The sequence below is a fragment of the Panthera pardus genome, unplaced genomic scaffold (assembly GCF_024362965.1).
Source record: "Panthera pardus isolate Hobbes unplaced genomic scaffold, ASM2436296v1 HiC_scaffold_19, whole genome shotgun sequence".
In the NCBI taxonomy this organism is placed as follows: Eukaryota; Metazoa; Chordata; class Mammalia; order Carnivora; family Felidae; genus Panthera; species Panthera pardus.
The window spans coordinates 22,082,661-22,110,492 of record NW_026526754.1 but is presented as its reverse complement, the minus strand read 5'-3'; the positions used below and the strand labels follow the sequence as shown (position 1 = coordinate 22,110,492).

The 27,832-nt window shown below is 57.2% G+C and overlaps 1 protein-coding gene across 1 annotated transcript in view; it reads right to left on the bottom strand.

Annotated features, from left to right (window-relative positions):
• Positions 1-91: 91 nt before the first annotated feature.
• CRISPLD2 (cysteine rich secretory protein LCCL domain containing 2) overlaps positions 92-27,832 on the bottom strand; it is a 58,284-nt gene continuing 30,543 nt past the window's right edge. The window contains exons 9-15 of the mRNA XM_053906715.1: positions 25,295-25,361; positions 24,726-24,856; positions 22,938-22,981; positions 20,450-20,522; positions 18,762-18,837; positions 13,204-13,337; positions 92-2,544 (exon numbers count right to left, since the gene is read on the bottom strand). Coding sequence (XP_053762690.1) covers positions 2,490-2,544; positions 13,204-13,337; positions 18,762-18,837; positions 20,450-20,522; positions 22,938-22,981; positions 24,726-24,856; positions 25,295-25,361 — 580 coding nt within the window. The 3' untranslated portion in view covers positions 92-2,489. The remainder of the gene's footprint in view (positions 2,545-13,203; positions 13,338-18,761; positions 18,838-20,449; positions 20,523-22,937; positions 22,982-24,725; positions 24,857-25,294; positions 25,362-27,832) is intronic.

Here is a 27,832-nt window from a genome sequence, read left to right as displayed (position 1 = left end):
CAGTCGCGAGGCGCCTCCGAGGTGGTTTCCAAACGTTTGATGTCACGGACTGTTCGGATTTGCCCGACGAGAGACACGACACAGAGACACGTTAGAAATCAAACCAGGTTTATTGAAACGACAAAACGACAGCAACGTGGTCCCCGTTCGTGCAAAGCACACACACACACAATTTACAATAAACTTTTTGTACACAGGAAGTAGTAAAATACATCATTTTTCATAGAAAAAAGCACACATGTAAGCTGCGGGCTGAGTGAGCCTACAGACAATATAAAAAAAAAAATCAGAACACAGTGGGGGGCAAAAATCTGCAGGAAACGAGAACCTTTTCGTTTGGGGGGCAGGGTCAGACCCTGAAACACCGCTGGCCTGATTCGTCATCTTTTTGTGGGTCAAGTGCCCACGGGGGCAACGGGTCCTGCTAACACGCGAAGTTAGAGATGGTCTGTGACTACAGGGGCCTTGCCTTTGTAGGCCTGTTTCCATCTTCAGAAGGAAAATGGTTCCAGTTTCAAAACGTTTATGAGCACGGGAGGGACGAGTTCTGGTTCGGGGGGACGGGGGAGAGGGGGGATCTGTCTATCCTGTTAGACGGGCCGGTTCATGAGACATTCGGGAACCCAAACGAGCCCCCAGATGATGGGCTGGACTCGCTCTGGAAGTTTCAGACTCTCCCTTGGGTGGGACGCCTTCACGGCCAGCCCCCCGGGACACCCGCGGGCCACCTCGACTTCTAACAAGCCCGGAGCCCCGGCAAAGCCACAGCCGCCAAAGGCCGGTCACAGAGCAGAGTCTGATGAAGCGGAAGTCCAGCAGCACAACCCTTAGAATCCAGAAGTTTCCAAGTACCCAGATCTTGGGCTGTAACGAGACCCGTCACTGACAGGCTGACCAAATTCTTCTGCTCTCAGCTCAGCGTGCGAAGAGTTTCACGGCTCTCACCAACTCCCTCCGGCCGGAGGGAAGCCATTCACCTCCAGTCTGTGAATTTAGTCGGGATGCACTCAGCAACCTGGGACTTCCTTCCCCGGGGGAGGCTTCCTTGTCCAGACCATCCCAGCTTTGCTTTAAAAAAAACCCCGACAAAACAAAAAAACCCATCTGCTGGTCCCTTGGCCTTTCCAATATTTTGACGGCCAGTTGAGATCGGATTTGAAACCGGTGTTCCCAGAGGTGACCTGCCGGCCGGCCTGGGCGGGGGGGGGGGCGGGGAGATCGTCATCTTCTGCGGAGCAACGCTATTTACCAAAGGGTGTTTTCTTTCCCTGTGGGTTTTTGGTCTGGGCTTGTGAAGGACTTTTGTAAAGTGGAAACCAGAGAGCCCCACGCTCCTCAGAGCCGGAGGAACGTCTGGCAAGAGCCGTTCCACAAAAACAGGAAGAGAAATCCTTCTAGAGTGTTACTGTCGCTTTTGCTGTTATGCCGCAGGACCGTTTCGTAACCACACACGGCCCCCCCTTCCCAGAGCTGCTAACCTCGGCGAGGAATGCACTGAGGAATCCATTCCTCCCGCTGCTCAAAACTGGGTCATCCCACGGATGGGGACTCTGCACATCTGACTGCCACTTTTTCAAGGCAGCAACGAAACAGTGGGACCGACGGGCGCTAAGAGTTTTGTTTAAAAAAAAAAAAAAAAATTAAAAAGTGGGGCTGCCGACAGAACTGCTCGCAAAGCAAAGACCCCGGTGGGAAACATCGTGCATAAACCAGTCTGGGCTGGGGCGAGGGCTGCGGGGGTGGGGGGTGGGGTGGGGGGGGGAGGGGGCAAAGAAAGGATCCTGGTTCATTTGTCCTCAAGGAGACCAAAGGTCACGGCAGCAAACAGACGGGCCACGCGGACACAGGGAAGGACGAAGACGAGATAAATCTCTGGGGTCACTGCGGAACCCTAAAGAAGCCAGCCCTGCCGTCCGCAGAACCAGCCTGTGCGAGGCAGGGTGCCGGCGAGGACGGGGACCAGGGCCGAGCCCGGGCCTCACGTCCCCGGCCCCTCGTTCCAGCCCATTTGTCTGACCAGCAAACATTAAGCCCATTTTCCTCCACTGGTGGGGACGGACTGTGTTTTCAAAGTTTTTAAATAACCACCTTCCACTCCCTTCCTGAAACCCTTTGGATGCTCCGTAAGCCCCTTCCCGCCCCCGCCTGCCTCCCGGCGTGAGCTCCGGGTCCTGCCACGTCCGCAGGCCTGGAACCTTCCCCACGCCCCCCCCCACCCTCCCACCAAAGAGCACCGGGAAGGAGCACCTGGGCGACTGTCCCTGCAGAGGGGCCAGTCACCAGCCGTCCGGCCGGGACCCCGAGGGCGCCGTTTCTCCGTGTGGTTTCAGACAAAGGCACAAAGGGTGTGACACTGAACGCCATTGAAAGGAAGTTTCCCGCCTCTCTATATCCCCAGCCCACCCCCCCCCCCAAGTGACAAAATAAAAATAAAAAGCAAAACCCTGAAGCCCTCTCGAAGACGCCCCCTTCTCCCCGGCGCTGGGAATTCACTGCCTGACGGCAAAGATCCGGAAGGCCTTTCCGTCGCGAGGGGTCCTCAGGCTGAAAAAGAAGGCAGAGGCCACATTACCGCAAGGTCTGGAGGGCGTCTTTCAGGCAGCCGGGAAGGGGGAGCTGGGTGTCCCCTGGCCCCAGGGTGGAAGCATCGTGGCCCAGGGACACTTGCCCGCAACGGCTGGAAACACAGCGTGCCCCTGCCAGGAACAGCTGGCAGGCTCCACTCTTTCCGCAAGGCGGCCCGGGGGGGGGGGAATCTAGGTCAGGCGGGGCCGCTAACTCATTCGCCTTGAACTCCGGGAGTCGCCGGCCCCAGTCTGTCTGAACCGAGCGCACCCTCCGAGACCGCTGCCTGGCGTCGGCTACCCCCCGCCGGCTCGACCGGTGGCCGTCTGGTTGACCGATCGGCAGGACAGCATCGTGACGAGGACGCCTGAGCCGCCGTGACGAAAACAGCACACGGGCTAGGCTCGGACGCTGCACGGTCTCGTACGCGCCTTTGGCCTTCTTCCCCGGGGGCTGCGTGAGTGACCCTGGTGTGCAGGCGAGGAGGCTGAGGCAGCGAGAGAGAAGCGGGACTCCCCCGAGGTCACGCAGCCGCCCCAGGTCGCGCATCTGGCAACAGCCACCCTCTCGAGGCAGGGGTTAAATCCCAGCAGCTAACTGAAAGCTTTCAACAGAAACAAAAACAAAACAGCGCTGCCGATCGTTAACAAAGCCACCAAACTGACCCCTTTTCGGTGTGCAACCCAGTGATTTTTAGTGATTTCACGGGTTGTGGAATCCCCTCCACAAACACCCCCGAGAAAACACCACCCCGCGCCCAGTTTGGATCAGTTCCCCTCCCACAGGCCCTGCCAGCTTCCATGCGTATAGACTGGCCCGTCCCGGACACTTCGCGTAAACGGAATCACACACGACGGGGCCTCGTGCCGCTGGCTCGTCTCGCGCGGGTTGGTGTTTCTGGGCTCATCCCCCGTGGTGGCCTGGTCCCTGCTTCATCCCTCGTTAGGGCTGCGTCACGCGCCATTCGGGGGACGGGCCACATTTTCTTCACACCATCCCCCGGGTGAGGGGCATTTACACCCCGTCCGCTTCGGGCTCCCAGGACGGAACGCTGCTGCGAACGTCTGTCGATGACGTGTCCGTAAGGACACGTGTCGGCCGATTCTCGGGGACAGACGGCTAGGAGCCGCACCTGCGGGGTCACACGTTACGTGACGGCTCTTTTTTAGATAGCCGCCAGACGGTTTCCCAAAGCAGCCGCACCGCCGGACGTGACCCCCCCCCCGCCCCCCGCCGCACGTGAGGGGCCGGCAGGGTCCCCACGGTGTCACCAGCACCTGCCGTCTCACGGCTTCGTAGGCGGCTGCATAGTAGTCGGTTGTAGTGAAGCGGCAGCTGACCGGGTCCCTGTTCACGGACACTTAGTAGGTCCCCTCATACTCCGCTCCTGTCAACGGTGCCACGGGGGGCACGGGACTTTCTGCACGGGTCTGAGGGCACCCGTGGATCAGCCCCGAGGAGCACAACGGCTGGATCGCAGGACACGCGCTTGTGCGAGCCGGGCGGCTTGCCCGACGGAAGGTTCCAGCGACCGACCAGTCCCGTCAACAACACGCCCGGCGGCCCGTTCAGCCCACCGGCTGGCCAGCGGCGCGTGGGATCCGGCTTCTGGTTCTGGGCCATTCACAAGTAGGGAGGGGCGTCCAAACGGAGCTTTCATTTGCATTTTGCTCGTCCCCGTGAATGAGTCTGAGCAGAGGAGGAACGGCCCGGCCGTGACGTCGCCGTGACTTCCTGTGGGGGGGGTCTCCCCTCCCGCTGAGAGGGGCCCGGGTTGGAAACTGCGGGACCGAAGGGCCCCTGCGCTCTCAGACTTCTCGGCCAGGGCGGCGGTCCTCGGGAAGCAGGCCGCTCGGAATTCCTGCCCGTTTTCCCCTCGCCTCATGGCAGCTTCGTGCTCTTGGCTACCCCGGGGCTGAACTTCTGGAACGGGCATCCGATGGGAGCACTTGGCGAGATGGGGCTGCGAGGCAAAGCCAGGCAGTCCAGACGGAGCAGAATGGGGGCCGCCGGCCTCCGTGCCAGCAGCTCCCCCCGACGGCGGAGGGGGACAGTGGCCGTGCCGGGGCCGCGGTTACCCCGGCTGCCCTGCTGGTTTCTGGAAAGCTCAGATTCCAGGGCCCTCCTCAGGCCTCTGGGCTGCGAGACTTCCCCAGATCCTCTGCCCAGATGAACAGTCCGGAAGAACCACCCAGGGCCGCAAGGCTCTCGGCCATTCCTCACGGCGGGCGAGCCACGCTGGGGAAAATACCAGGGCTCGTGTCTCTGACTTACTACTGTACGTTTTGCGAACGGGGCGGGGGGTTCTCCGCGTCACAGGGCCCCAAACGACCCAGGGACGGGGGGGGCCCTTCAGGAGGTCATCTGGCCAAGCACCCAAGGTGCCCGCGGGACTTGCCGACCCCCCCCAAGCATCCCCGTCGAGCAGCCCGCCCACGTCGGGGGCGAGGGCAGGCCCGCCGAACGGGACGTGTGTTTCTTAACACATCAGACCAGCGCGCGGCCGTCGCCCGGGGTGTCGGCACCACAAGCGTGGGGCTCGGCCGCTGTCTCAGGCCAAGAGTCCCTCCAGGTTTGGGCTCCTCGAAAAAGCCTCTGGGTGGCTCCCCATCTGTTCACGCCCCAAACGCTCACTGAGCTCCAGTCCTGCCGGCCTGTGGGCGGCTGTGCGGGTCTGAAGCGTGGGTGTGACTGATGGACCGTAAACCAGCCTGCCCGCCCTCCGGCTCCACACCTCGCCCTCGATCCTCTCTGGACTCCCTGGGACGCCCAGACACAGAAGGGAGCGCCCGTGGCACAGCAACTCCGGGCAATGTTCAGAAAAGGGGTTTTAGGAATCCCTCAACGGGTTGTGAACCCCTTTCTGAATTTGTTCATCCGGCCAGCGTGAAGCTGAACACCTACTGTGTGCCAGGCACGGGCCGCGTGCTGGGCACACGGGGTTAACGGGGCGGGTGGGGTTCTCGCTTTCACGGAGCCTAGGCTGGTGGTGGGGGCTAAACGGCTACGTAGGCGTAAGAGATAATCCCAGAGAGCGACGGGTCCTTGGGGAAAACCCCCCGGGGATACGGGATCAGAGGAGGGCAGGGGTGAGGGACGCAGGGACACGGGACAGAGCAGCGTGGGGAGGCAGCAGCTGTAGACGCAGGGGTGGAGAAGCCCCGGTCGGGGAGGCGGCATCTGTGCGTTGGGCTGAGCGACAAGGAGACCCCCCCCCCCCGCCCCCGCCACACACACGAACGGGAAAACACGGCAGCCGGGGGTCCGGGGTCGGGTGAGAATGGGTCCGACAGCCCTGGTCTCAGGGCGTCCCCGGAACGGAGAAGCCAGCGCGTGATGGGTAACGAGGAGGAACAAGGCGTCGAGAGGGCGGACGGACAGGCGGGGGTTGCATCAGCTGTGACCCTGCGAGGTAAGGGGAGGGGGGTTCGTCCCGGCCGCCCTGGAGGCCGCTGGGGGCCCACGTCACCAGGGGCCGATGTGCTGCCGTGACCAGCCCACTGAAGGGAAGTTGCCTTACGACACTGTCAGGAAAGCACACGGGCTTGTGCAAAGATGTTCTCTGCTGGGTTGTTTATCACAGCAGAGAGCACAGGAAGCAGGCCGGACGTCCGTCGGCTGGGTTAGAAGCGGTGGTCTGTCCACACAGGGGGACAGTGCAGAGCCATCACGTGGATGACGGCGTGGCCACATCGGACGTGGCTTGGAAGCACCTTCACCAGCTGTGGCTCGCTGGAAAAGACCATTAGCCTGACAATACAGGGGGTCTGATCCCTTCTAGGTAAAAACAAAAACGAAAACAAAAAAAAAATAAGGTGCTTGCGAGCAGAAAAAAATCTGGAAGGAAACACACCAGAATGTTCACAGTGGTTGTTTCTGGGACTGGGATTTCCGGAGGTAATTTCTTAACTTTAAGACACTTTGAGCAAATGATTTTAAGATTTTAATTTCTTAAGATTCGTTAGAACATTTTTTTTCTAACGCTTACCTCTTTGAGAGTGCAAGCATGTGCAAGCAGGGGAGGGGCAGAGAGAGAAGGAGAGAGAGAGTCCCAAGCAGACCCTGAGCTGTCCGCGCAGAGCCCGCCGCGGGCCTTGAACCCACGGACCGCGAGATCACGACCTGAGGGGCAGCCAAGAGTCCGAGGCTAAAGTGACTGAGCCACCCGGGCGCCCTCGTAACACTGATTTCTTAAAACCATTTTGAAATGGAAATTATTTCCGGAGGCCCAATTTTATTTTGCAAAGAAGAACAGGAAGGAAGGAAGGAAGAGAAAGCCAACACGCAAGGCCCTTGCAGAGCTGGGGAGAACCAGAATTGGCGGGAGAAGCCTCGGGGGCCCCTCGGGCTGACTCAGCGCTCCAAGAGCCTCAGCTGTTGGTGGAGCCGTGACCAGGGCGCCCTGGGAAGCGTCCAGGGTCTGCGGCCTCAGGGGGTGACAACTCAGCCCCGGTTAGCGGTCTGCAGCCTTCTGGTGGCCACTCACCCCGACCCCCCCCCCCCCCGCGTGAGCCCGCGGCCCCGCCCAGCTGCACGACCCGACAATGCCACCGCGGTCCTTACGCAATCTTAGCGCCCGTGGCCCTTGCAGCCACCCCACGAGATCTCCAAGGTTCTCGCCACTTACGGAAAGCGATCCCAGGCTCGGCGAGATGACGCGATTTGTCCCAAATTGAACACCTGGTCCAGGTGCCACCAGGATGTGGACCCAAGAGGGTGGAGACCCCGGGACCCTCTCCTAACCGTCACCCTAAGCAATCAGGCTGTGGCCCTGCTTTCTCCGAGGGTGACACTGGCCCACCCCAGGTCGCGGTGGGGGGCTGGGGCGCGGGGAGCCCCTTGGGAGGGGAGGCTGCAGCCCCACGAGGAGCCGCGAACACAGGGCTGCATCCTGGAGCCGCCGGTGAAGGCCACTCCGGGAGGGACCGATGGCCGCTTGGTCACACACACAGACTGCATGACGGCACAGCAGGTGATTCGGGGCGGCCTGTCCCCGGAGAGACCGTGGGCTCGCCCACGAGCTGGCAGCTCGCTCCGCGGACGCACGGGACCCAGCGTCACGAGGACTGCGGGAAAGGAACTCTTGACTGTCCTTCCGGCTTTTAAGCGTGCGATTTCTTTTTTATTATTAAGAAATATCATTCCTACGTGTGTGTGCACACACGCGTACTAATTATGTATAAATGCACGCGTGTGTATACGTGTGTGTATTTTGTTTGTTTCAAGGAGGTGAAGCCTATTCTCCCAGAGTCTCACCTGTTTACTGATCTCTCAGGAGATTTCAAGAGTCAGAGTGCAGATCTCACCCGCAGGACCTTGGCTGACCCACTTCGCTGAGCCTGCTTTCCGCACAGGGTGTGTGAACGCGCCCTTTCCTTGGGGACGTTGGGCAGAGGACGTGAGTCTGTCCAGCGCAAGTGCCGGGTCGGGGCGCGCACCCAGCAGGAGCTCGATGGCCCCGAGCTGCAAATACCGTCCTTCCTCCCGAGTTTAAACCCCGTTCTCCCATCAGGGGAGGGGTTTCCCCATCAGTGCCTGGCACCTGGCGGGTACGCGCACGGTGATGAACGCATTAGCCGCACGAAAGCATCGACTCCAGGGAACCGTCTTCCGTGAAATGTAAAAATATCTCGGTGTAATACGAGCTTCATTTTGATTTTCATGTGCGTCGTCTGTATGGGGGGGAGGCTGGGGGAGGGGCAGGATGCCCTGAAAGGCTATAAAGGGGCAATTCACGGAGGTTAACCGTTGGGCACCTGCAGGGAACCCTTACTTTCTACTCCCTAGACTTCTTTAAATAAGTATGTACTTCTTTTCTAATAAATACTTTTAAAGTTACAAACAAGCGTACCCGGGCACTAAAGGCTCACCCGGCCCCTCCTGTCTACAGTGGGGCGTCACGCGTACTGGTAAAGAGCGTGGGCGCTGGGGTAGGCGGCCTGGGTTCGAGTCGTGGCTCTGGCTCACCTCGCACGAATCACTTAACCTCTCTGTGCCTCCCTTTCTTTATAAAGTGAGGATTCCTGGGGTCCCCCCATCGTGGGGCTCTTGGGGGAATCAGGTGTGCCAATGTGTGTACAGCCCTTAGAAGGTGGGAGGGGAAAACCCACCGGTTTGCGAGCAGAGGGAGCCCGACGCCCGGCCTTGGCCCAAGCTGGCGTGGGGGAGAGGGCAGAGCTCATCCCATCTGGAAGCAACAGCTTCGTGGTTCCGGCTCAGCTTCTGGGCGCACGGAGAGATTTTCGGACACCCAACCCTTGAGAGTCCGGAGCTGGGGTGCCCCATATGGCGGCCGCCAGTCACGGTGGCCACGGAGCACTTGTGGCTCGCCCGAACCGGGGGGGTGTTCTATGTGTACAATACACAGTGGACCCCAAGGTCTTATTTGAAAAAGAGAATGCGTATTCTTTCGTAACTTCCTATTATACACGCTAATATTTTGACTTACCAGCTTAAATCCCACATACCCTAAATATCTCCTCCTGTTCCTTTTTACTGCGTCTACTAGAAACTTTAGAACCCGTGTGGCCTGAAGGGCGTGCCAGACGGGCCCCGGGAGGACAGTGCCCGGCCCACAGAAGCTGCTACACGGACCGTCCACCTTCGGATGCAGGTCTGTCCACACAGATGCCACAGACACACACGGGGCGTGTCTGTTGACAACAAGTGACCAAGAACATTATCTGTCATTGTTGGTGTATTTCCCAATCTCTCCTTGTGAAACCTGCCTTTTCAAAATGGTCCCGGTCTAGGAAAAACTCCTGAACGGATATTCACCCAGATGTCCGGCTTCTTCCCGCGAATATTCGGGCAAAGCCCAGTTCTAACGTCAAAAGCTCTTCCTGATAACCTTTCCTTTCCTCCGCTAACCTTCACGGACACGTGTGTCGAGACCGAAGATGCCTGTCCTCTTACGACGTCCCGGTTCTACAGACACCTCTTTCAAAACTTTCCGGAAATCCTCTTTTAGAAAAAAACAAGAAAAAAACCCACCACTGAAACCCAAGTCACTTCACTTTACAGCAGAATCACCTTTGGCCCGTGTGCTGAGAATTCTGTTCAGGAGGCTTTTGTTTGTTTTTCTGGAGGATTCCCTACGTTTCCAAGGAAGTTTGCTGTGAACAGGTCCCCGAGGGTCCAGCAGCCACAACTCCCTTGGGGACCCACCGTGACCGCTCTGGGCTCCCAGCAGGCGTTTGGGACAGAGCCACCCTCTGGGCCCAGGCTTGGTTCCCACGGTCCCTAATGGGAACAGGCTCCGCGGAGACTTCTCAGTCACGGGTCTGTGCAGAAGGTTGCTGAAGTCCCATCGAGACAAGGGGCAGGGGCGGGGGGGCCTGGAAGGAGCCATGCCACCGAGAAGGGGCCTCCAGATAGCGAGACGGGGCCCTGCTGGATGTGCTCAGCCTCCCGAGCCTCCCTCCGTAATAGTGATGCCCGGTGCCCTACTTCTGTTGCCATTTCTCTGGTCATCTGTGCCCCCTCTAGATGACAAGTCCCACAGGGGCAGAGATCAGGCCATGTGCTCCCTGCTGGGTCCCCGTGCCTGGGACACGGTGCGGGCTCGCCAGGTGACAGGGGAGGGCACACCGGAAAGATGGGTGTAAGGAGGGAAGGAAGGGTTCCTGGGCGGTGCTCTCCCTCCAGTCCTGAAAGACAGTGCACGGAGGCTCTTGCATGCGTGCGAGAACCACAACGCCTCGAGGTGTGCAATGACCTTGTAAGTTGCCGTGGCGACGAGGGCCGCCAGCTTCACCGGGCACTCACGGTGAGCCACCGGGAAGTGCTCGGCACACACAACCTCACCACAACCGCGTGACACAGGAGGGACCGAAGCCCAGGGAGACGCCCACCCGAGGACGCCCAGCTGGCGGGCAGGGGGAGCAGGGTCCCAAACACCATCGGGCCCCGCGTGCCTGCCCGGCCTTGCCTCTTGCCTGCGTGCAGGGTGGACCCTGTCATCTCGCTGCCCCGGGGCCCCGGGATCCCGGGACCCCAGCCCTGGTCCTGGCGCCCCATGAAAACGCAGCGAAAGAATGAAGTTTAACCACAAACGATCGGAATCCCGCACGGCGTGTGCCGGGGACACGACCGGCTGCCTCACGTCATCGTCCCGCGTGCGCCAAGACCCCTGGAGGCCGTGTCCACACAGAGTGCCCAGCCCACTCCCGGAGCTTTGGACTCAGCAGGACTGGCGGGGGGGGGGGGGGGGGGCGGGCTCAAGAATCCGCTTTTCCAGCAAGCTCCCTGCTGATTTAGATCCTGCTGGTCTGGGGGGCCGGTCTGAGACCCTCCCCCCCGTCTTACCACTACCCCAGGGGGTAGGTACTATCACCTTCCCCTTTACAGGTGGGGAAATTGAGTCACAAGAGCGCATCCGAGGAGGAAGGGGAGCAGGATCTCAACTCTGCATTTGCCTAGAAACTCACTAGAACCTTCTGAACAGCCCAGCGGCCGTCAGGCACTTCGGGGCCTGGGAAGGGCTGCCTAGAAGGTATTTATAATGACGGCAGCAACCCTGGCGGGTCCCCCAGGAAGAGAGAAAAAATGACGGGTTTCCCGGGGTGGGGTTGGTTACAGCAGGGAAGAAGCCACTTTGGGGACCCGTCCCAGTCCCCTGCCGTCCCCAGACACCCACCCACGTGAAGCCGTTGCGGCCGCCCTCGGGGGGCCGCCGAGCTGCTCAGGGGTGAGCCGGGCAGAGGGCACGCGGGCCGGTCACCACACTTCTCAGCAAGACCGTGTCCTCTTTGAGGGGAACAGAGCTCAGCAGAGCGGTGTCCCGGGATTTCTTTCCTGCCTGCCCAGGAAATTCCACCTAATCACTGCCTTGTTTCCCTCCCATTAAAACCAATGGAATTTCCCTTCATTAGGCTTTTCCCAAAAAAGGTGGCCCAGGCTCAAGAAGATGCCAAGGCTGTTAGCTCTGGTGGTTCCGGGCTAAGGGCAGGGTTACCGCGGGGCCCCTGGGGGTCTGGATGCGATTCTGCCGCGTCTCCACGTACAGCTGAGACTCCCCAGCAGGCCGCGAGGCCGGGAGGCCGGCACGGGCACCGAGCTCCTTGGAGCCACGAAAGCCGAGGCTTCAAGGTTCCCGGCAACTTTTACGTTCTAGATTTTATACTCTTTTTCAAAAGAAGGCCCCCTCTGGGCGCCTGGGTGGCTCAGTCAGTTAAGCATCTGACTCTGGCTCAGGTCACGATCTCGCGGTCTGTGGGTTCGAGCCCCGTGTTGGGCTCTGGAGCTCGGAGCTGGAGCCTGCTTCGGATTCTGTGTCTCCCTCTCTCTCTGCCCCTCCCTTGCTTGCGCTGTCTGTCTGTCTCTCTCTCAAAAATAAACATTAAAAAATATTTTTTTAAAAAAAGAAGGCCCCCTCAAATATAAAATGTCAGCATTCCCCTCTGTTATGGGCTCCATTGTGCCCCCCGCCCCGATTCCTATGTTTAAGTCCCAACCCCCAACGTCTCAGAAGGTGACCGTATTTGGAGAGAGGGTCTTCAAAGGGGTAACTAAAGTAAGAGTGAGGTCACGAGGGTGGACCCTGATCCAATCAGACCGCGACCTTAGAGGAGATTAGGACGCAGATTCGCACAGAGGGAGGGCCGCGTGAGGACACAGAGTCGGCCGTCTACACAACAGGCGAGAGGCCCCAGAAGGAAGCCCCCCACCCACATGTGGCTCGCGGACCTCCAGCCTCCTGAACTTTGAGGATAGAAATGTCTGTGCTTTGAGCCCCCCCCCCCCCCGCAGCACTAAGAACAAATACACCCCTGATGGGGATCTGCCCCTGGGTGGTCTGAGAAAGGCTGGTGCCTTGTGTGACCTCACGGGGCTCTTAAGAGGAGGCCCCAGGACTGGGGCCTGGGTCCCCGGGCTGTGAAGCCTGGGACTTGCTTCCACGGACAGCAGGGCACAGGTGAGAAGGAGCGGCACGGGCCAGAAACCGGTCCGGCAGCCTTGTGAAGAATGTTCCGGAAAGGCATACCCAAAGCCTTTGACGTTTGCTCCAGCAACTGAAGTAAACGATCGTGGCAGGTGCAAACGTCCCCTGCAAGGCTGCTTACCACGGTGACGATCAGCCCCTGGGCAAAGCGCTGAACTGTCCAACCGGGAAGGGGGGCACGGTGCGCTCACCGGACGCAGCCGTGTGGCCTCGCCCGCAGGGACACCGGGAGCGGGTTTGGGAGCGGCCTCCATGACCTACTGAGGGGTCGTCGCTCTCAGACGGGCACTGGATTCATCCGCCAGCAACCGTGCGAGGCCAGGAGCAGTTTGGTTCCCCCGTCACGGGTGAGGAAACTGAGGCACCAGGAAATGGGGTGGCGGCTCACGGTCACAGAGCTGGCGAGCGGCAGAGCCTAGTCTACTGGATGCCAGACCCTGGGCTCCTCCTTCCGTAAGTTACTATACTGTCACCTCGCTATAGAGGACCACCGCGTCACCACGATCTGCCCCCACTTGTTCCGCGGGGGACGACGCACGCTCCTCCGTGCCCAGAAAAAGCCCCACCGCGTCTCCCGGGTGCTTCTGAGCTTTCGTCAGAGAAAGTTCTTGTTTTTAAAACAGAAAGGCAGGGAATTCTGGTGGGAATGCCCTTGGCTGGCCTTGGGTGTCGAGAGCCAGAAGACGCAGCCCTACCTTTCAGACTGCACTCCGTTCCTGAGCGAGCCCACGTAGGCCTTCTTTTTGTCCACGGGCATCACATCCACGTAACCCCCGCTCTCGTGCCCGATGACTCCCGCGTGCACAGCCGTCTTACAGATGCTTGAAGTCTGGAAGCACAGAAGAGCCGCGATCAACATCGAGAATGTTGTGCTCGTGGGTGAGGCCCTAATGCCATCGGCCAGCACTTGGTGGCCTGGTTGGGGGTGGGGGAGGGCGCTGATCAAGTTACGGCTAAGAAACAACCATCGCCTCCTTGATTCCCCCGGGGGTCTCTCCAGAGAGACCCGGCGTCATTCATTCGTTCCTTCGTACGGCAAGTCTTTCCTGAGCACCTACTACGTGCCAGGCACTGAGCTAGATGCAGAAAAGTTCCGCAGGGAAAATAAAGACTCTGCCTTCAGGGAGTTGAGGGAGACCGACAAGTAACAAATACGCAAAATAGCAACTCTGCCTCCGAAGGAAATAAAGCCAGATCGGGAGACAAAGTGGCTGGGGTTGGAAGGGCTCTTGTAGGAGAGTCAATCAGGGGTTCGACTGCTCTCGGTGTGGTACTTGAGCTCAGATTTGGACGGCAAAAAAGAGTCGGCCACAGCCTGGGAACAACTCTGAGCAGAGCCACCCAGGCAGAGGGAGCAGCTTGTGCAAAGGCCCTGGGGCCTTTGAGTGACCTCGTCATGTCCAAGAAACAGAAAGAGGGCCGGGGAGGCTGGAATACAGAGGGTCGGGTGGAATGTGGCAGGACAGGTGAGAGGGGTGAGCAGGGCCCATCATGAGGGGCCGTGGGGAGCCCGGGGGGAGTTGAGGCTTATTCTAGGGGCCAAGGCAGCCGCTGGCTTTGAAGCAAGGGCACGGCGTGGTATTTTCCCAGGTTATCAAGTAGTCCAATTCCTGGGTAACAAACCCTTGAGCTGAACTTTCCTTAGGGCCTTTACTTAATCAGTAGAAGAATGGTCCTCGGGATGGAGTCGTCTGAGGCTAATGAATCGACATTTCTCAAGCTGGACACATTCATGGGGTGGGGGTGGGGGGGGAGGGCTGCTACTCGCTCACCCTGACCGGCCGATTCAGGATCGTCCCAGACGAGGGCCAGGTGACACGAGCCACACTGGAGGTGAACAGCTAAGTAGGGGACGCGCTCCCGCCATCTCTGTGATGCTGTGCAGCCCGCGATAAAATCCAACCCTGGCCTCGGAGTGGGTGTCCCTCTTCACTGTAGCTCATTGTCGCCTACGGCGTTTGTGCAGGGGACGGGGCGGGACGGGACGGGACGGGACGGGACTCCCCCCCCCCCCACCACCACATTCAGCTGCTGTGGGGGGAGCCCCAGACCCAGCATCTTCCACACCGGTCAGGTGGCTCGCACGTGTGGCCGGGGCCTCACACACCTGTACCCAGATCCGTCTGTGGGGCGCACAGCCCCCCCCCGCCCCGCGGTCAGCAGGGCGAACGCGGACTCTGGGCTGACCGTGCCCCAGGCCCTTTGGCTCTTATCTCGTTTACGCTTCCAGTGAGACGCATAACCGCCACTATCCCCGCTTCACAGGCCGGGAAGCGTGGGTTTGGGGAGATCCGAGAACTGGGCCAGGGCCACGCGGGCAGCTAGTGGCTCCGTAGAGATTCCAGCTGAGGCCCGGCGGAGCGCGAAGTCTGTGCTTCTGGGGTCCGCGGAGCCACGGCCTCCAGAGACGCCCACGCCCCCATCCCCAGGGCCCGTGAGGACGTGACCTCACGCGTGGCCGAAGGCCCCCGCAGAGGTGACTAACTTAAGGGCCCCGTGCGGAGACGAGCCTGTGTTACCGATGGGTCCACAGTCATCACAAGGGTCCTCACGAGAGGGGAGGCAGGAGGGACAGAGCCAGGAGGCGGCGGCCCAAGCAGGGGCCGTGGGCGGCCTCTAGAAAGTGGGAAAGGCCAGAGAACCACAGGCGGCCCTGGAGCTTCCGGAAGGAACGAATTTCTGCTGGTGGCTTGACCCTGGCGAGACCAGTACCGGGCTCCTGGCCTCCAGCCCGTAAGCGGGTAAGTGTGTGTTCCTTTTAGGCCACGAAGTTATTAAGCCTGCGGGCACGTCCTAACAGCCAGAAACCCGTGCGGCTTCTAATCGCCCCCTGATACCAATAAAGCTTCCACTGATGAGGCCCCTGACTTGTGAGGATCTGCAAGCCTTCAGAAAAGAGAGTCCGCGGGAGAACGGCCCCAGGGACGTCTGAGAACGTTCGGCCAGGCTGACGGAGCCGCTCAGAGACAGAAAGTCAAACCGATGCCCACGGGTCAGGGGGCTGACTCCGGTGCTGCCTTCGCTCGTGACCTAGTGACCCGTGGCCGTGGCCGTCACGGGGGCTTAGCCGGCAGACCCTGTGCGTGTTGAGAGCCACCAGGGGGCCGGGGCGTTGTGCGATCGCGTGCGGTGCGGGGAGCGGAGGCGAGGCCGCTGCCCACCGTGTCCCAGCTCCATGAACACCGCCAGGTGCCTGTCACCCGGCGGGAGGGTGGGTCTGGGCTTTGCTGTCTCCCAGGGCCCCCTGTCTGCACGGTGCCTGGGACCCAGCAATCACCTGTGGAGCCACTCGGGTCCCGACCGCTGGCCAACCGTGAGTACCAACACGCTTACTGTTCTGACCGCCGGGCAGAGCGGGCCCGCCGCTCGCTACGCTGCCCGAGTTGCCAGATGTGGGGCCCCGATCCCGCCTCCCGCAGTCCCAGCCCGCGGAGGCGCGTCCTCCAGGCTCAACGCTCCCAAGAGGCCCTGCACGTTGCTTTTGTGCCCTCCGTGACGGCCCTTTGCCTCCCGGGCCCTGATTTCTGGACGCCAGTCGTGACAACACCGAGCCCTCGGCCGGGAATGTGAGAGCCTCACACCGACAGCCCGATCCTTCTCGACGGCCAAGTGGGGGTCATCGTGGGTAACAGTTTGGAGCGTGCACCACACAGGCCCCGTTGTGTTTCACACGCGGAAATGGAGACGTCTCTCAATTATCCTCCGTGGGAGGTGTGACTCTCTCTTCACAGAGAGAGGCCCCGGGAGGTTAAATGATTTGCCCAGCAGCCCGCAGCTGGCCAACAGCAGAGCGGGGGACCCCCTCGGAGCCGGCAAGCGGGACACTATTTTTCACGGGACAATAAGAGCCTGCAAGGGCTATCGGCCAGAAGCATCGGCATCATCTGGGAACTTACTCAAAATGCAGATTCTCTGGCTCTCCGCCAGATTCGGAGTCAGAAACGCTGGGGTAGGGCCCGGAAGTCTGTTTGCACAAGCCCTCCGGGGAATTCTGATGCGTTCGTGCCCAAGTGTGAGGACATATCCAGCCACCGAGGGAGACGGGAAGACGAGATAAGAAACTGAGGTCCAGGGTGGGGGAAAGGCTTGCCCGCCATCTCACAACCGACTCGTAAACTCGCACCTTGACCCGGACTGTGCTCTTTGGGCTACACCCCGATGTCTCTCCTGCCTGCAGCTCACCGCAAAGCGAGGCGAGCAGGCGGAAACGGCGGCACTATTAGGCCCTTCGAAGATCTGGAGACAACTCTCCCAAAATAAATCTCTTAGCTAAACAGACATGTTCCAAAAAGGCATCATCATTTCCCAGAATACAGAGTGACCTAGAAACCGAGGCCAACAAAGAACCTCTAAAATGGATGGAGCTTTCTTTCTTCTCTCCTTACTCGGCCAATCTCCTCTCCCCGTCTCCCCACCCTGTTCCTCTCTTTTCCCCTTTTTTCTTTCCTTCTTTCAGTTTCTGAACAGCTTAACATCTAAACATCGACTAATCCCACACCATCACTTATTTATTCCTTCAACAAACATTCACTGAACAATCATTTATGTGCCGAGCTCCGTTTGGAGCACTGTGGTTGTTCCAAAAGCTCAAAAACCTAGTGAACAAGGTAAACACTCCATAGGGCTCTTCACCCACGTGCCTGTTCACATCAGTGTAATTATGAGTGCAGGTGCATTCAAGCAAGGCACAAGAGAGTGGGGAAAGGACAGAGCCTGAAGCAAGACCTTCCTGGCACCTCACCTTGGCCTGTGTCAGCTGTGTGATTTTGGGACAGCCTAAAGCTGTCCTGTAAGATGGGGACACCAATACTTAGAAATGGTGTTTTTAAAGAACCTAAAACAACAAAAGATAGCTTTATAGTGTTAATTTCCATCAAGTTCTCCTTGCAGTTCTAACCTTCAAAAAACAACTTTATATGTTCAGCTGCTATGTTGTTTGGCGCATACAGATTTGATCTCATAAATCCGATCTTCATAAATTATACCTTTTGTGCCACCGTGCAGTGAATTGTGGTGTCCCACTCAGTACGTTTAACCTTAAATTCCACTGTATCAGACAGCAATATTGTCACTCCTGCTTCATTGTTTCTCTGCATTTGGCTGGAATCACTTGGCCCTATCCCTTTACTTTTCAATCATTTTAAAACCAAAGTCTCTGTCTTTTAATAGCAGACTGTGGCTCAAACATTCACTGTAACAATTGATACACATTATTTTACTCCTTCATTAAACTTTCAAAACTCAGTTTTGGCTTAATGGCTTCTGAGAAGAAAAAAAAAAAAAACTCATTTGAAGAGGAAAGGACAAAAAGATAGGAAAAAAAAAAGGGTGAGCCATGAAGGTTGGTTTGACTTTACAGGACTTCGTGACCTCACACTTACAGGAATCTGGAACAAATCAGCAGGTGGAGGCAAAGACGATGGTGGTGGGCGGGAGAGAACAATTAAAATGAAAATGGACAAAAGTTGAGTAAAAATGTTAGCCGGGGATAAGCAACGCTGATCTAATCATGAGATTTTTAGATCTCGAAGATTCCTTGGACTAGAAAAATCCCAGCTGGCTCCTTCTACACAGAGGTAAGCAACTTGGCAAGAAGATCACACAGCCTATTGGGCAAGGCTGTGACCACATTCCCATCTCTCGGGACGCCATGTCCCTGAACCCCGGGCAACTGGAGGAAACAGACCACGTTCTGGAGGATTCGCTAAGAAAACTCAGGCTGAAGCTTCCTTGTTAAAGTCAGTAAGGAAAATACAGAAGAACAGACTCCGGTGTAATAAGAGTGGTCATCAGCAAGTAGTAAATTAGTGTCATTTGTATTTCCTCCGGTGTTTTTGGCTAGGCGGGTACGTAGCCAAAAAGAAATACCGTGAGGAGAGTGGACCAGTTCTATTAATGCGTCAGGAGAGCCGGAAAGGTGTTAAATATCCGGAAATGAAGTACGTGATACAGGAAAGCCGGAGCATTACAAATGCACATCAACGGGGAAGCGGGAGTCAATCGACCGAACTATGAAAACATGTGCGTAAGACGAGGTACGCCTGCATCTGTATTCGTGAACATACACGAGCGGAAGTAGTCGCTATGAACTGGGAAACGAGGGCAACGGTTGCAGAAAGAAATGCTGTGGTCTAAAGTCAGCTAGAGACACAGGAATGAGATCTCGGGTTTCTGGCATCCAGACTTTGGAACGTGATTTCCGAGGGCTTAGCGTGCTTCGAGAGGTGGTCCCTGAAAACACCAGCATACTCACGTCTGCGTAGATGTTAGTTCCAAACACGGGAGCCCAGTAGGACGGCTCGTCTTTGCAGTGTGCCGGACAATGAACTCTGGAAAACAAGACACGTTTGTGCGATGGTCACGGCCAGCAGAAAACAGTTCCCGAGAAGCGGCTGGCCTTCCCTCTTGGAGCGTCAAGGGTTAACTACTTGGATGGGAAAGGAAACTACCCTAGTGTACACTCTTTGAGAAAAAAAAGATATACCTCTCGTACCCTAGTGGTGGTAAAGATATCTTCCCTCTTCTTAAATCGTGCACAGGGAATTTTAAAAGTCCGTACCAAAAGAGGCCCACAGAAACAAGGTGAAAGAAAGTAAATATGTGAGAGATGGGAATATGGGCTTGTCGGAGGTCGTACCTCCCATTCTCGGGGGTTGGCCAACTCATACTGGGAGTACATCACCGAGATTATACTCAATAGACTTTTTTAAAGGCCATTTCCCTGCACGAGGGCGGAAAGGGTGGAGGGCCCTCACCTCAATGAGTCAGACTATTACAGAGAGGGGGCGCTGATAACCCGAGGCGGAAGAGGTTAGATCACCACTGTGTCAGTCAACCACATCCCTGCTGTGGGCCTAGAGGATTAGGAGAGCACCTCAAACTGGAAATGGGTGGGCCCCAGCTGGTGTGAGAGATTCAGACCAGGGAAAAGCATGAGCCCCACCTAAGAAAAGGGTTTTTTTTTTTTTTTTGCCTTTATCTACAACAGTATATGCCATGTTGCTGGAACCCAGGGACCAGGAAACCAAGATGGCGTCCGGAAGCCATCTGGCCCCAAGGCAGGCAGGATCCCGGGAGGCAAGAAAGGCAGACAAAGGGACTGGGAAGTTAAAACAGTCCTGAGGGAGGGAGGGGACAGGAGTGGACCGAGAGCATATACGTGTGAGATTTAAAAAAAAGAAAACAGAACGTGGGAACGAAAATTCTTTCTGACTTTCTCTAGAACGGCAGGCCAGCAACCTCTGTTTTCTATACTTGTACCGTGTCAAGCTTTTCTTTTTGTTCATTTGTTCTTTCCGAAATAACTTCCTTGTGCTTCTCTTTAATATTTGGGTTTACTATTTAATAGTTAATAAAAGGTCGTGATCCTTGGAACATTCAAAGGGGATCAGCTTCGCGGCGGAGGGCCAGTGGGGGCCAGTGAGAGGGCCCCGAGGGGAGCGTGAACAGCAGAGGGGTGGAGTGGGGGGGGGGGGTCCCCGTCCAGGGTGTGCCCCTCACCAGCAGCCTCCTGGGGCTCTTCCCTGCTCACACCTTGGGGGTCTCCACATGTTAGTTTTAAGGTCCGTCTCACGGAGGGAGAAGTGTTCACAGCTCCCGAGAGGACCTAACAGGTGCTTCAGAAGGAAGTGTTACCGGGAACCCATCGTTTTGCCACGAAGCATCACCCTCCAAAAATCAGCCGGAGAAGGTTTAGGCAGCGCACGTAAAACCTAAGTGTGGTCCTAAGAATAGTGGTCCTACTAGGACCTATTAGGACCTCTAGGTCCTAAGAGTGGAAACCACCGTGAAGAAGGAACCACCGACGTGCTCAGGAGCGCAGGTGAGTCTCGAAAGCATTACGCAGAGTGAAAGAAGCCCCACGCGATGACCCCCGACGCAACATGACGCCGCCTTCTCTCGGCCCCTGTGTTGGCAAAACCAGACGCTAGACAGTCTCACCTTGGGCAGTGGGTCCCCGGCTTCTCGAACGGGCAGAGCTGAGCAACGGTGGTGTAACAGTCCAAGTCCTGCACTGGGGACGGGAACGCGATGGGAAACGGTCAGGTCGCTCGCAAGCCGGGGTCTCGGGCTACCCGCCTATGAAATGGGCTGCTGGACAACCGGGTCCAAGAGGCCCACTGGGCCTTCGGACAGAGGTGGGATGGGAAGCCCACAGGTGCCCGGCCCCAGCAATGCTGGCACCTCACCTCGGGCCCCTCAAGGGCTGAGAAGCCCCGTGGCCTGAGCGTGGCTACAGCACAAGAGTGTGACCACCCTCGATCGTTCCTCCGTCGGACCCACGATACCTTTCATTTGCTTTTCTATTCTGAAGCTGTTCACCTTCCTTCTCTTCACGGTAGGTATTATTCCAATTATACAGAGTTGGAAACAGAGGCCCAAAGGCCAAGAGACAACCCTGGGTCTGCACGGGACACGGTGGGAGGCCAGGCTTCTGATTCCCCGTCTAGCGATCTTCAAGGTCACGTGGGTTTAAACAACAGAGGCAAAAAGGGGCTCTGATACGGCCCACCTGTAGTCTCTGACTGCGTGTCTTCAGCTAGTCTGGGGCTCGGCTAACTCTTCCGAAAGGGCCAGAGGGCAAATATTTCTGGCTTTGGGGGCCCTGTGGACTACGTTGCAACCACTCAACTCTGCTGTTATGGCAGAAACCAGCGACAAGAGGACGTGTAAACGAATGCGCGTGGCTGTGTGCCAATAAAACTTTATTTACAAAGACAGAGGGCAGGCAGGATTCGCCCCTGAGGGTGGTAGGTCGCCAACCCGTGGTCCAGCCTATCGTTTGGGTGGGTCGGGGATCGATGTAGCAATCCAACAAAGGGGACTGGTTCACTACACCAGGGGCCACTATCATGGCCAGTATCATGGCAGGCAGATGAGGTCATTAACACTGGGTTCATGGGGCGCCTGCGTGGCTCAGTCGGTTAAGCGTCCGACTTCGGCTCAGGTCATGATCTCGCGGTCTGCGAGTTCGAGCCCCGCGTCGGGCTCTGTGCCAACAACTCATAGTTTGGAGCCTGCTTTGGATTCTGTGTGTCCCTCTCTCTCTCTGCCCCTCCCCTGCTCATGCTCTGTCTCTCTCTGCCTCAAAAATAAATAAAAGCATTAAAAAAATAATTAAAATATTTTTTTTAATTGGGTTTAGAACACCACTTAAAGGCACAGAAGTATCTTCCTGATACAGTATTATTTGAAGAGAAAAATCAGGTTACCAAACATGTAATACTGTTTCAATTTTTGAAAGTGTATCAATGTATTACCAGGGCATATACTCCTAATCGCAGGGAAAACACCTTCAGAAATATCCACCAAAACGTTCACAATGTTATCTGTAAGTGGTGGAGTCTGGTCAAATCCTTTTTTTTTTTTTAATCGCCTTTGTATTTTTAAATTATCTGGAATGAATAGGCATTATTTTGTAAGAAGGAGAAAAGCCGCTATGTGTTCTTATAAAGACATCTAATGAGATATTCTCGCATCCAGGGCCCGTGACAAGCCAAGAACTGCTTTCCCAAAGGAAGGGGCTGTCGGGCCAGCTTCCCGAGGAAGGTGCCGGGCGGGGCGCCCCTACATCTCGCCTCCCCTGAGACCGTCCCAGTCAAGCGCTCTTTCTGCACAACCAGAACCCACGGCTCCGCTTGTGCCCGCAGGACGCCCCCCAGGGGTACGCCCTCCCCCGCCAAGTGAACGTGCCGTAGACGGGATTAGACAGCGAGGCCGGGGAGGGCACGGACGGGCGGCGTGCTTCGTCAAGTTTCCCCTCTGTCGTTCAGGGCAGACATTACTAATCTATTGAGGCCTGTTTTCTGAGGAGCCCAGAACAAGGCTGCAGAATCCTACTCAATACTCCACCCACCATCACCAACCAACAGAAACAGACTCTCCTTCTACGACCTATTGGCTGCTCCAGACCCAGGCATTAGGACTTCTGTGACATTCAGCTGGGAACCCCCGGGCCTGTGTCACCCGTTTAGCGATTTAGGGCCGATGCCAGGTGCAGATACGTTTAGAAACTAGTTAAAGAATCAGCATTATCAGGAACCTCTTTAAAAACCCTTTACGATGCTGAGGATCGCAGCGTTAAGAGGCAGAATTCACATTAAGTCAACAGCTCAGGAGAATGACATCTCCAGGGAAACCCAAGATCACCTGCGTATTACGGTCACGTTAAAAAAAAAAAAAAAAAAGACTGGCCAGGGGGCGCCTGGGTGGCTCAGTCGGTTGAGCGTCCGACTTCGGCTCAGGTCACGATCTCGCGGTTCGTGGGTTCGAGCCCCGCGTCGGGCTCTGCGCTGACCGCTCGGAGCCTGGAGCCCGCTTCGGATTGCGGGTCTCCCTCTCTCTTTCCACCCTTCCCCCCTCATACACTCCCTCTTTCTCAAAATAAACATTAAAAGTAAACTAAAATAAAAAAGACCGGCCAGCTTACCTTTTACTTTGGACACCATGAACGAGCTGGAAGGCTTGTACTTGCTGGAGAAGAAAACAGGAGGTTCAATGCAAACAGAATTGTTTGTAAACGTGCAGGGTTGCTCCCACGTTTGTCTTATTTTGGACTCAACTCTGTGTTTCCCTACTCGTTTCCCATCAGCTGGAAAGCCCTTAGAACATTCTCGAGGGGGGTTTGTCAACCTACTTTGTGCCAAGAGCCCCTCTGGCAGGCTGGTGTCCTGCTCAGAATGGTGACTTTAAAATGCAGACCGTAAACTTAAAAGGTTAACGGGAAATCAGTTACTGGGGGGATCACTGCCAAAGCATCAAAAGAAATGTGTGGGGCCCCTGGGTGGCTCGGTCGGCTGAGCCTCGACTTCAGTTCAGGTCATGATCTCGGGGTCTGTGGGTTCAACCCCTGCATCTGGCCCGCTTGCTGTTAGCGGGAAGCCCGCGTGGGATCCTCTGTCCCCCACTCTCTCTCTCTGCCCCTCCCCTGCTCACGCTCTCCCTCAAAAATGAATAAACATGGGGAAAAAAAGGAATCTGCCTTTGGGTAAGAGCTGTGCTTCCTTGCGAATGCACTCGAAGCAGAAACTGTCTTCCAACCACTGTCTTTTCGGGGTCGTGACGGCAGACGTTTGCAGACGCCTCACCCCTACTCCCGTTTGGGACCAACACTCCGCCAGCAGGAAATAACTATGTTTCAGTTAGAGGTTGGAGAAAATAAAGCTTCCGTTCGCTTTGTGTCGAGGTTGGCAGACTCCCTGGGACGCAAAGAACTGCCCTCCAGACGCAAAGCTGGCCGCCGGGAGGGCCCCGACGCGGCTCCGGGACAAGCTGTGCGGGCCACGCGGGGCCCGGACCCGGCCGGCCCACGGCGCCCTCGGTGCCCCCGCTGAGCCTGGCACGGAGGCCGGCGTTAGGTCACCGGGCCTCCGCGAACGCATTCTGTGCTTCTGTTTAGACATCCTCACTCTCATGGTGACGTGGCCCCTGAGACCCCAGCTAAGGCGAAGAGGGAAACTTGCGAGCCCTCTTGAAGAACCAGACCTTTCAAAGGGGAATGACTCATGCGGTTTTTGAAATGTTCTGCGTGGAACCCCCTGGAACACACACAGGCGCTTTGGCCGCTGTGACCCTGGCTGCAGAGGCGGGACGGGCCCTGACGCAGGGAGGCTCTCCTGATGCGAGGCACCGTGGCCCAGGGACGCAGGGAGCTGGGGCAGGGGCCCCGGTGTCCCTGCTGGGCCAGGCTCTAGGTGTCCTGGATGGGGGGAGGGGACTCCCGGGCGCGAGGGGCCTTTCCAGGGGCGACAGATCTTTCCTAGCGACCGTGGGAGAGCTGCATCGTTTAAAAAACTGGCTGCCTGCACCCGTGTGGACCAGCCGGGTCCTACCGTGGCCCTGTTTCCCCAGCGAGACGCTGTCACCCAGAAGGGATGAAGACACCCGCCCAAGGTCACAGAGCAGGGGTGGGGGCACCAGGTCTGTCAAGAGTCAGCCTCTAAACCCAAGGATGGGAGGAAAAGCAGGAGTTGAAACTCAGCCGAATTAAACACTTAAACACACGCCCAGAAAAACCCACGCGGGTGAGAGGTGGTGAACCGCCTACGGGGTGATGTCTGAGCTACGGCGTTCAAGTTCGAGTTCACCGTGACAGTCTGTTTCCCTGCGTCTTCATATCGTTCGGTACTTTTCAAAATTTCGACAATACTTCCATAACCAGGAAAAAAAAAAAAAAAGAAAGAAAAGCGTTAAGGAATCCTGAGCACAGGACAGTTACCTCAAAGACTCCACGCCGTTTCTCTCAGACCTGACGAAGAAGGGGACCTTCCCGTTCCTGGTGACGTCCACCAGGCCACCTTTGGCGTCCAGGATCCCGTAGTGAATGGCGGCCCGGCATATGCTGGATGACTGGGGGCGGGGAGGGAGACGGTAAGTTCGTCTGAATTCACCTTTGTCCAGTCTGCTTTAGAGATGCCCAAGGTTTTGTCCCCAAGCCACAAAAAGCCAAAACGTCGGGCCTAACTCCCGCCTTTCCCCACAACCCGTCTTCGCTCCTGGGGTTGCTTATCTGAGAAAACCCATCCGAGGTGCTTTACGAACTGAGAACGGGGACAAACGGCCCTTTTCTCCCCCACGCAGTGAGGCATATTAACGCTCGGTCTAACATGGAGACCGACCTTCACGAGGGTCCACCCCGGGTCCCAAAAGTGGCTTCACTAGTCTGTGAGCCCGGAGACAGGCGCACATCAGCTCTGGGACGGAGGGGGTGGAAGGAAACAAGTCTCGTCGGGCCCAAACCCGCAACCTCCGTTCCAAACGCGCTGGGAGCCCACCCGGGCCACTTACGCTTTCGTAAAAGAGAGTTCCGAACACCTGCGCCTTGCTGCCCAGGCAGCCCGCTGGGCACTGGTACCTGATGGAGAAGAAAGCAAATGATTCCCACAGGTGAACGCGTGCGGATGAGGTCCCACCGGGAATTCAGCGGGGTTCTTCTCCCCCGGAAGTTCTATCACGGACACCAGAGAGAAGCAGGCTCCGAATGTTTTCAAGGGAGTCACGGCAGCCCAGGTGAAGTTCATAGTCACGGGAACACCATCGTGGATTCAATTTGACCTCGTTTTCATGTGTTTAACGTTCATGCTATAGGGAGGGGGCGCCTGGGTGTCTCCGTCGATGAGGCGTCCGACTTCGGCTCAGGTCACGATCTCGCAGTTCGTGGGTTCGAGCCCCGCGTCGGGCTCTGTGCCGACGGCTCGGAGCCTGGAGCCTGCTTCTGAGTCTGTGTCTCCCTCTCTCTCTGCCCCTGCCCCGCTCACACTCTGTCTCTCTCTCTCTCTCAAAAATAAACATTAAAAAAAATAATAAAAAGATTCATGTCAAAGGCAGAGACACCAACCGATAGACAATTCACCACCAAGTGGTTTCAAAGGCACCAAAACCAAAATCCTCAAACATCAGTCATCACAGAAGGTGCAAATGGAAAGGACAAGCCTCTTTCTAGGTGTCAGATTCCAAGGGTTTTTTTTTTTTTTTTTTTTTTCTTTTTAGATAGGATAAAATTCAACGATGGTGTTCTTGCCCAGGAAAATGCACCTTTCCAGAAAGCCTTAAAAATGCCTATCCTTCAATTCTTAAGTTTTCCTTGTAAGCGCGTAACCCAGGCCAGAAGTCGGAAAGTCAGGTTCCCGTACTGCACCAAAGGTCTGGGATCGTTGAAAGACCAGGAAGAAGCCGGCACCGTCGGAGGGACGGCCTAACACATTTTTGTGCGGTCGTACGTTAGGGTGTGATGCATCCGCGAGAAATGAGGGTTTTGGAAAACATGTGACTTCGGAAAATCTTAAATGAAAACAGTAGCACATGAGGGGCGTTAGCTGTGGGAGCCTCCCCGGTGCCCAGAAAAAAGACCGGAAGGGAAGCTACATCAAATCTCTACGGATATCGCGGAAAGGCGGGGAATCTTTAGTTTTTTCTCTAAACTCTGGTGCTGGTGGTGTTTTCCTGAATTACTGACGATACACGTGAATGCTTTTTAAAGTCGGGGGAGGCGGGGGGAGGCCCGGTCAATACTATGATTGTACAAGCACCGTGGACAGAAAACTGATGAGCCAGGGGATGGGCTGACTTCCAGGAGGCGAACCGTGGAGGCTCTTGTGTTTGCAGGCGGGGGGAGTCGTAGTTCCTGATCAGAGGCCTCTAGTGGCCTTCGTGTGGCCGGACCCCTGCCTTCTCCCTGCTTGCAGAGGGTCCCATCGACCCCCGACTCTGGAACGTTCTCGAGGCTATCTGACGGATGTTCTCCAGCCTCGTCATTTTTTTCCCACTGACGACTCTGGTGTGATGTTCTCCTCACGAGCTCGCGGTACAGAAAAGCACGCCACCGCGAAGGGACTCCTGGGCCCCAGGGCCACGCAAACGTGCCCTGACACCGTGCCCGGGTCATTCCGGCACCCGTGGTTGCCGCATTTGCTCATCTGCCGACAACCCGACTGCTTTGACGTCTTCGGCACCCGCTGGCCCTCGAGCCACCTCGCCCTGGGATGCCCCGGGGCCACTTCCTAACGCTCCTGCCAAAGTCCGAGCAAAGCGTCCTCCTGGCACACCGAATTCCGAGTCGCCAGGGTACGAAGCAGGATCTGCTACCTTCTGGTGTGTGCACTAAACAGCACGATTTGCGTTCAGAGGAACGGTCGCCGGGAGCCACAGGGGGACGAGGCGGGGGGGCTCCACCACGGACTCGGGTTTCACAGCCGTGCAGCTGGATCTGCCCGCGGCCAACAGCGCCGGCTCACGCGTGTCCTCCCACGGCCCCCGCCCTCCCCTGCTCTGCGCGGGACCCGGGCCACCCCAGACCCCCTTCGCGCAGCAGGTGGAATGGAGCCCCGGCCATGCACGAGCTCTGCTCCTGGCACATCTACAGCCTGGGGATTCGCTTTGGACCAAGGACCCAGAGCATCCGTCACTCGGGCCCGTCCTCCCCACGAGACATGAAACACTTCACTGGAATATTCGTCCAGGTGGGAGGACACCCGGTGGGAGCCTGGGCCAGCTCCTTGGTCAAAGGCTATCAACTGATTTTAGCCCTCAGGGAACGTGGGGCAGTTTCTGGGGCCATTTTTAGGCATCCCAGTTGGGGGTGGGGGTGCTCCTGGCATCCAGGGGGGTGAGGCCAGGATGCTGCTCGACGCCCTCCAGTGCACAGAACAGCCCCGCCCCAGAGAATGATCTGGGCCTAAACGTCAGGAGTGCCGAGGCCGAGAAGCTCGGGTCCAGGCAGTAAACGGTGGCAGTCGGAGGGAGCTCTGAGACGCCACGGCCGGTCTAGCCTATGACGGGGAACGAGCCTGCCTAGCATCCCGCTCGACCCGGCACAAGCGTTGTGCT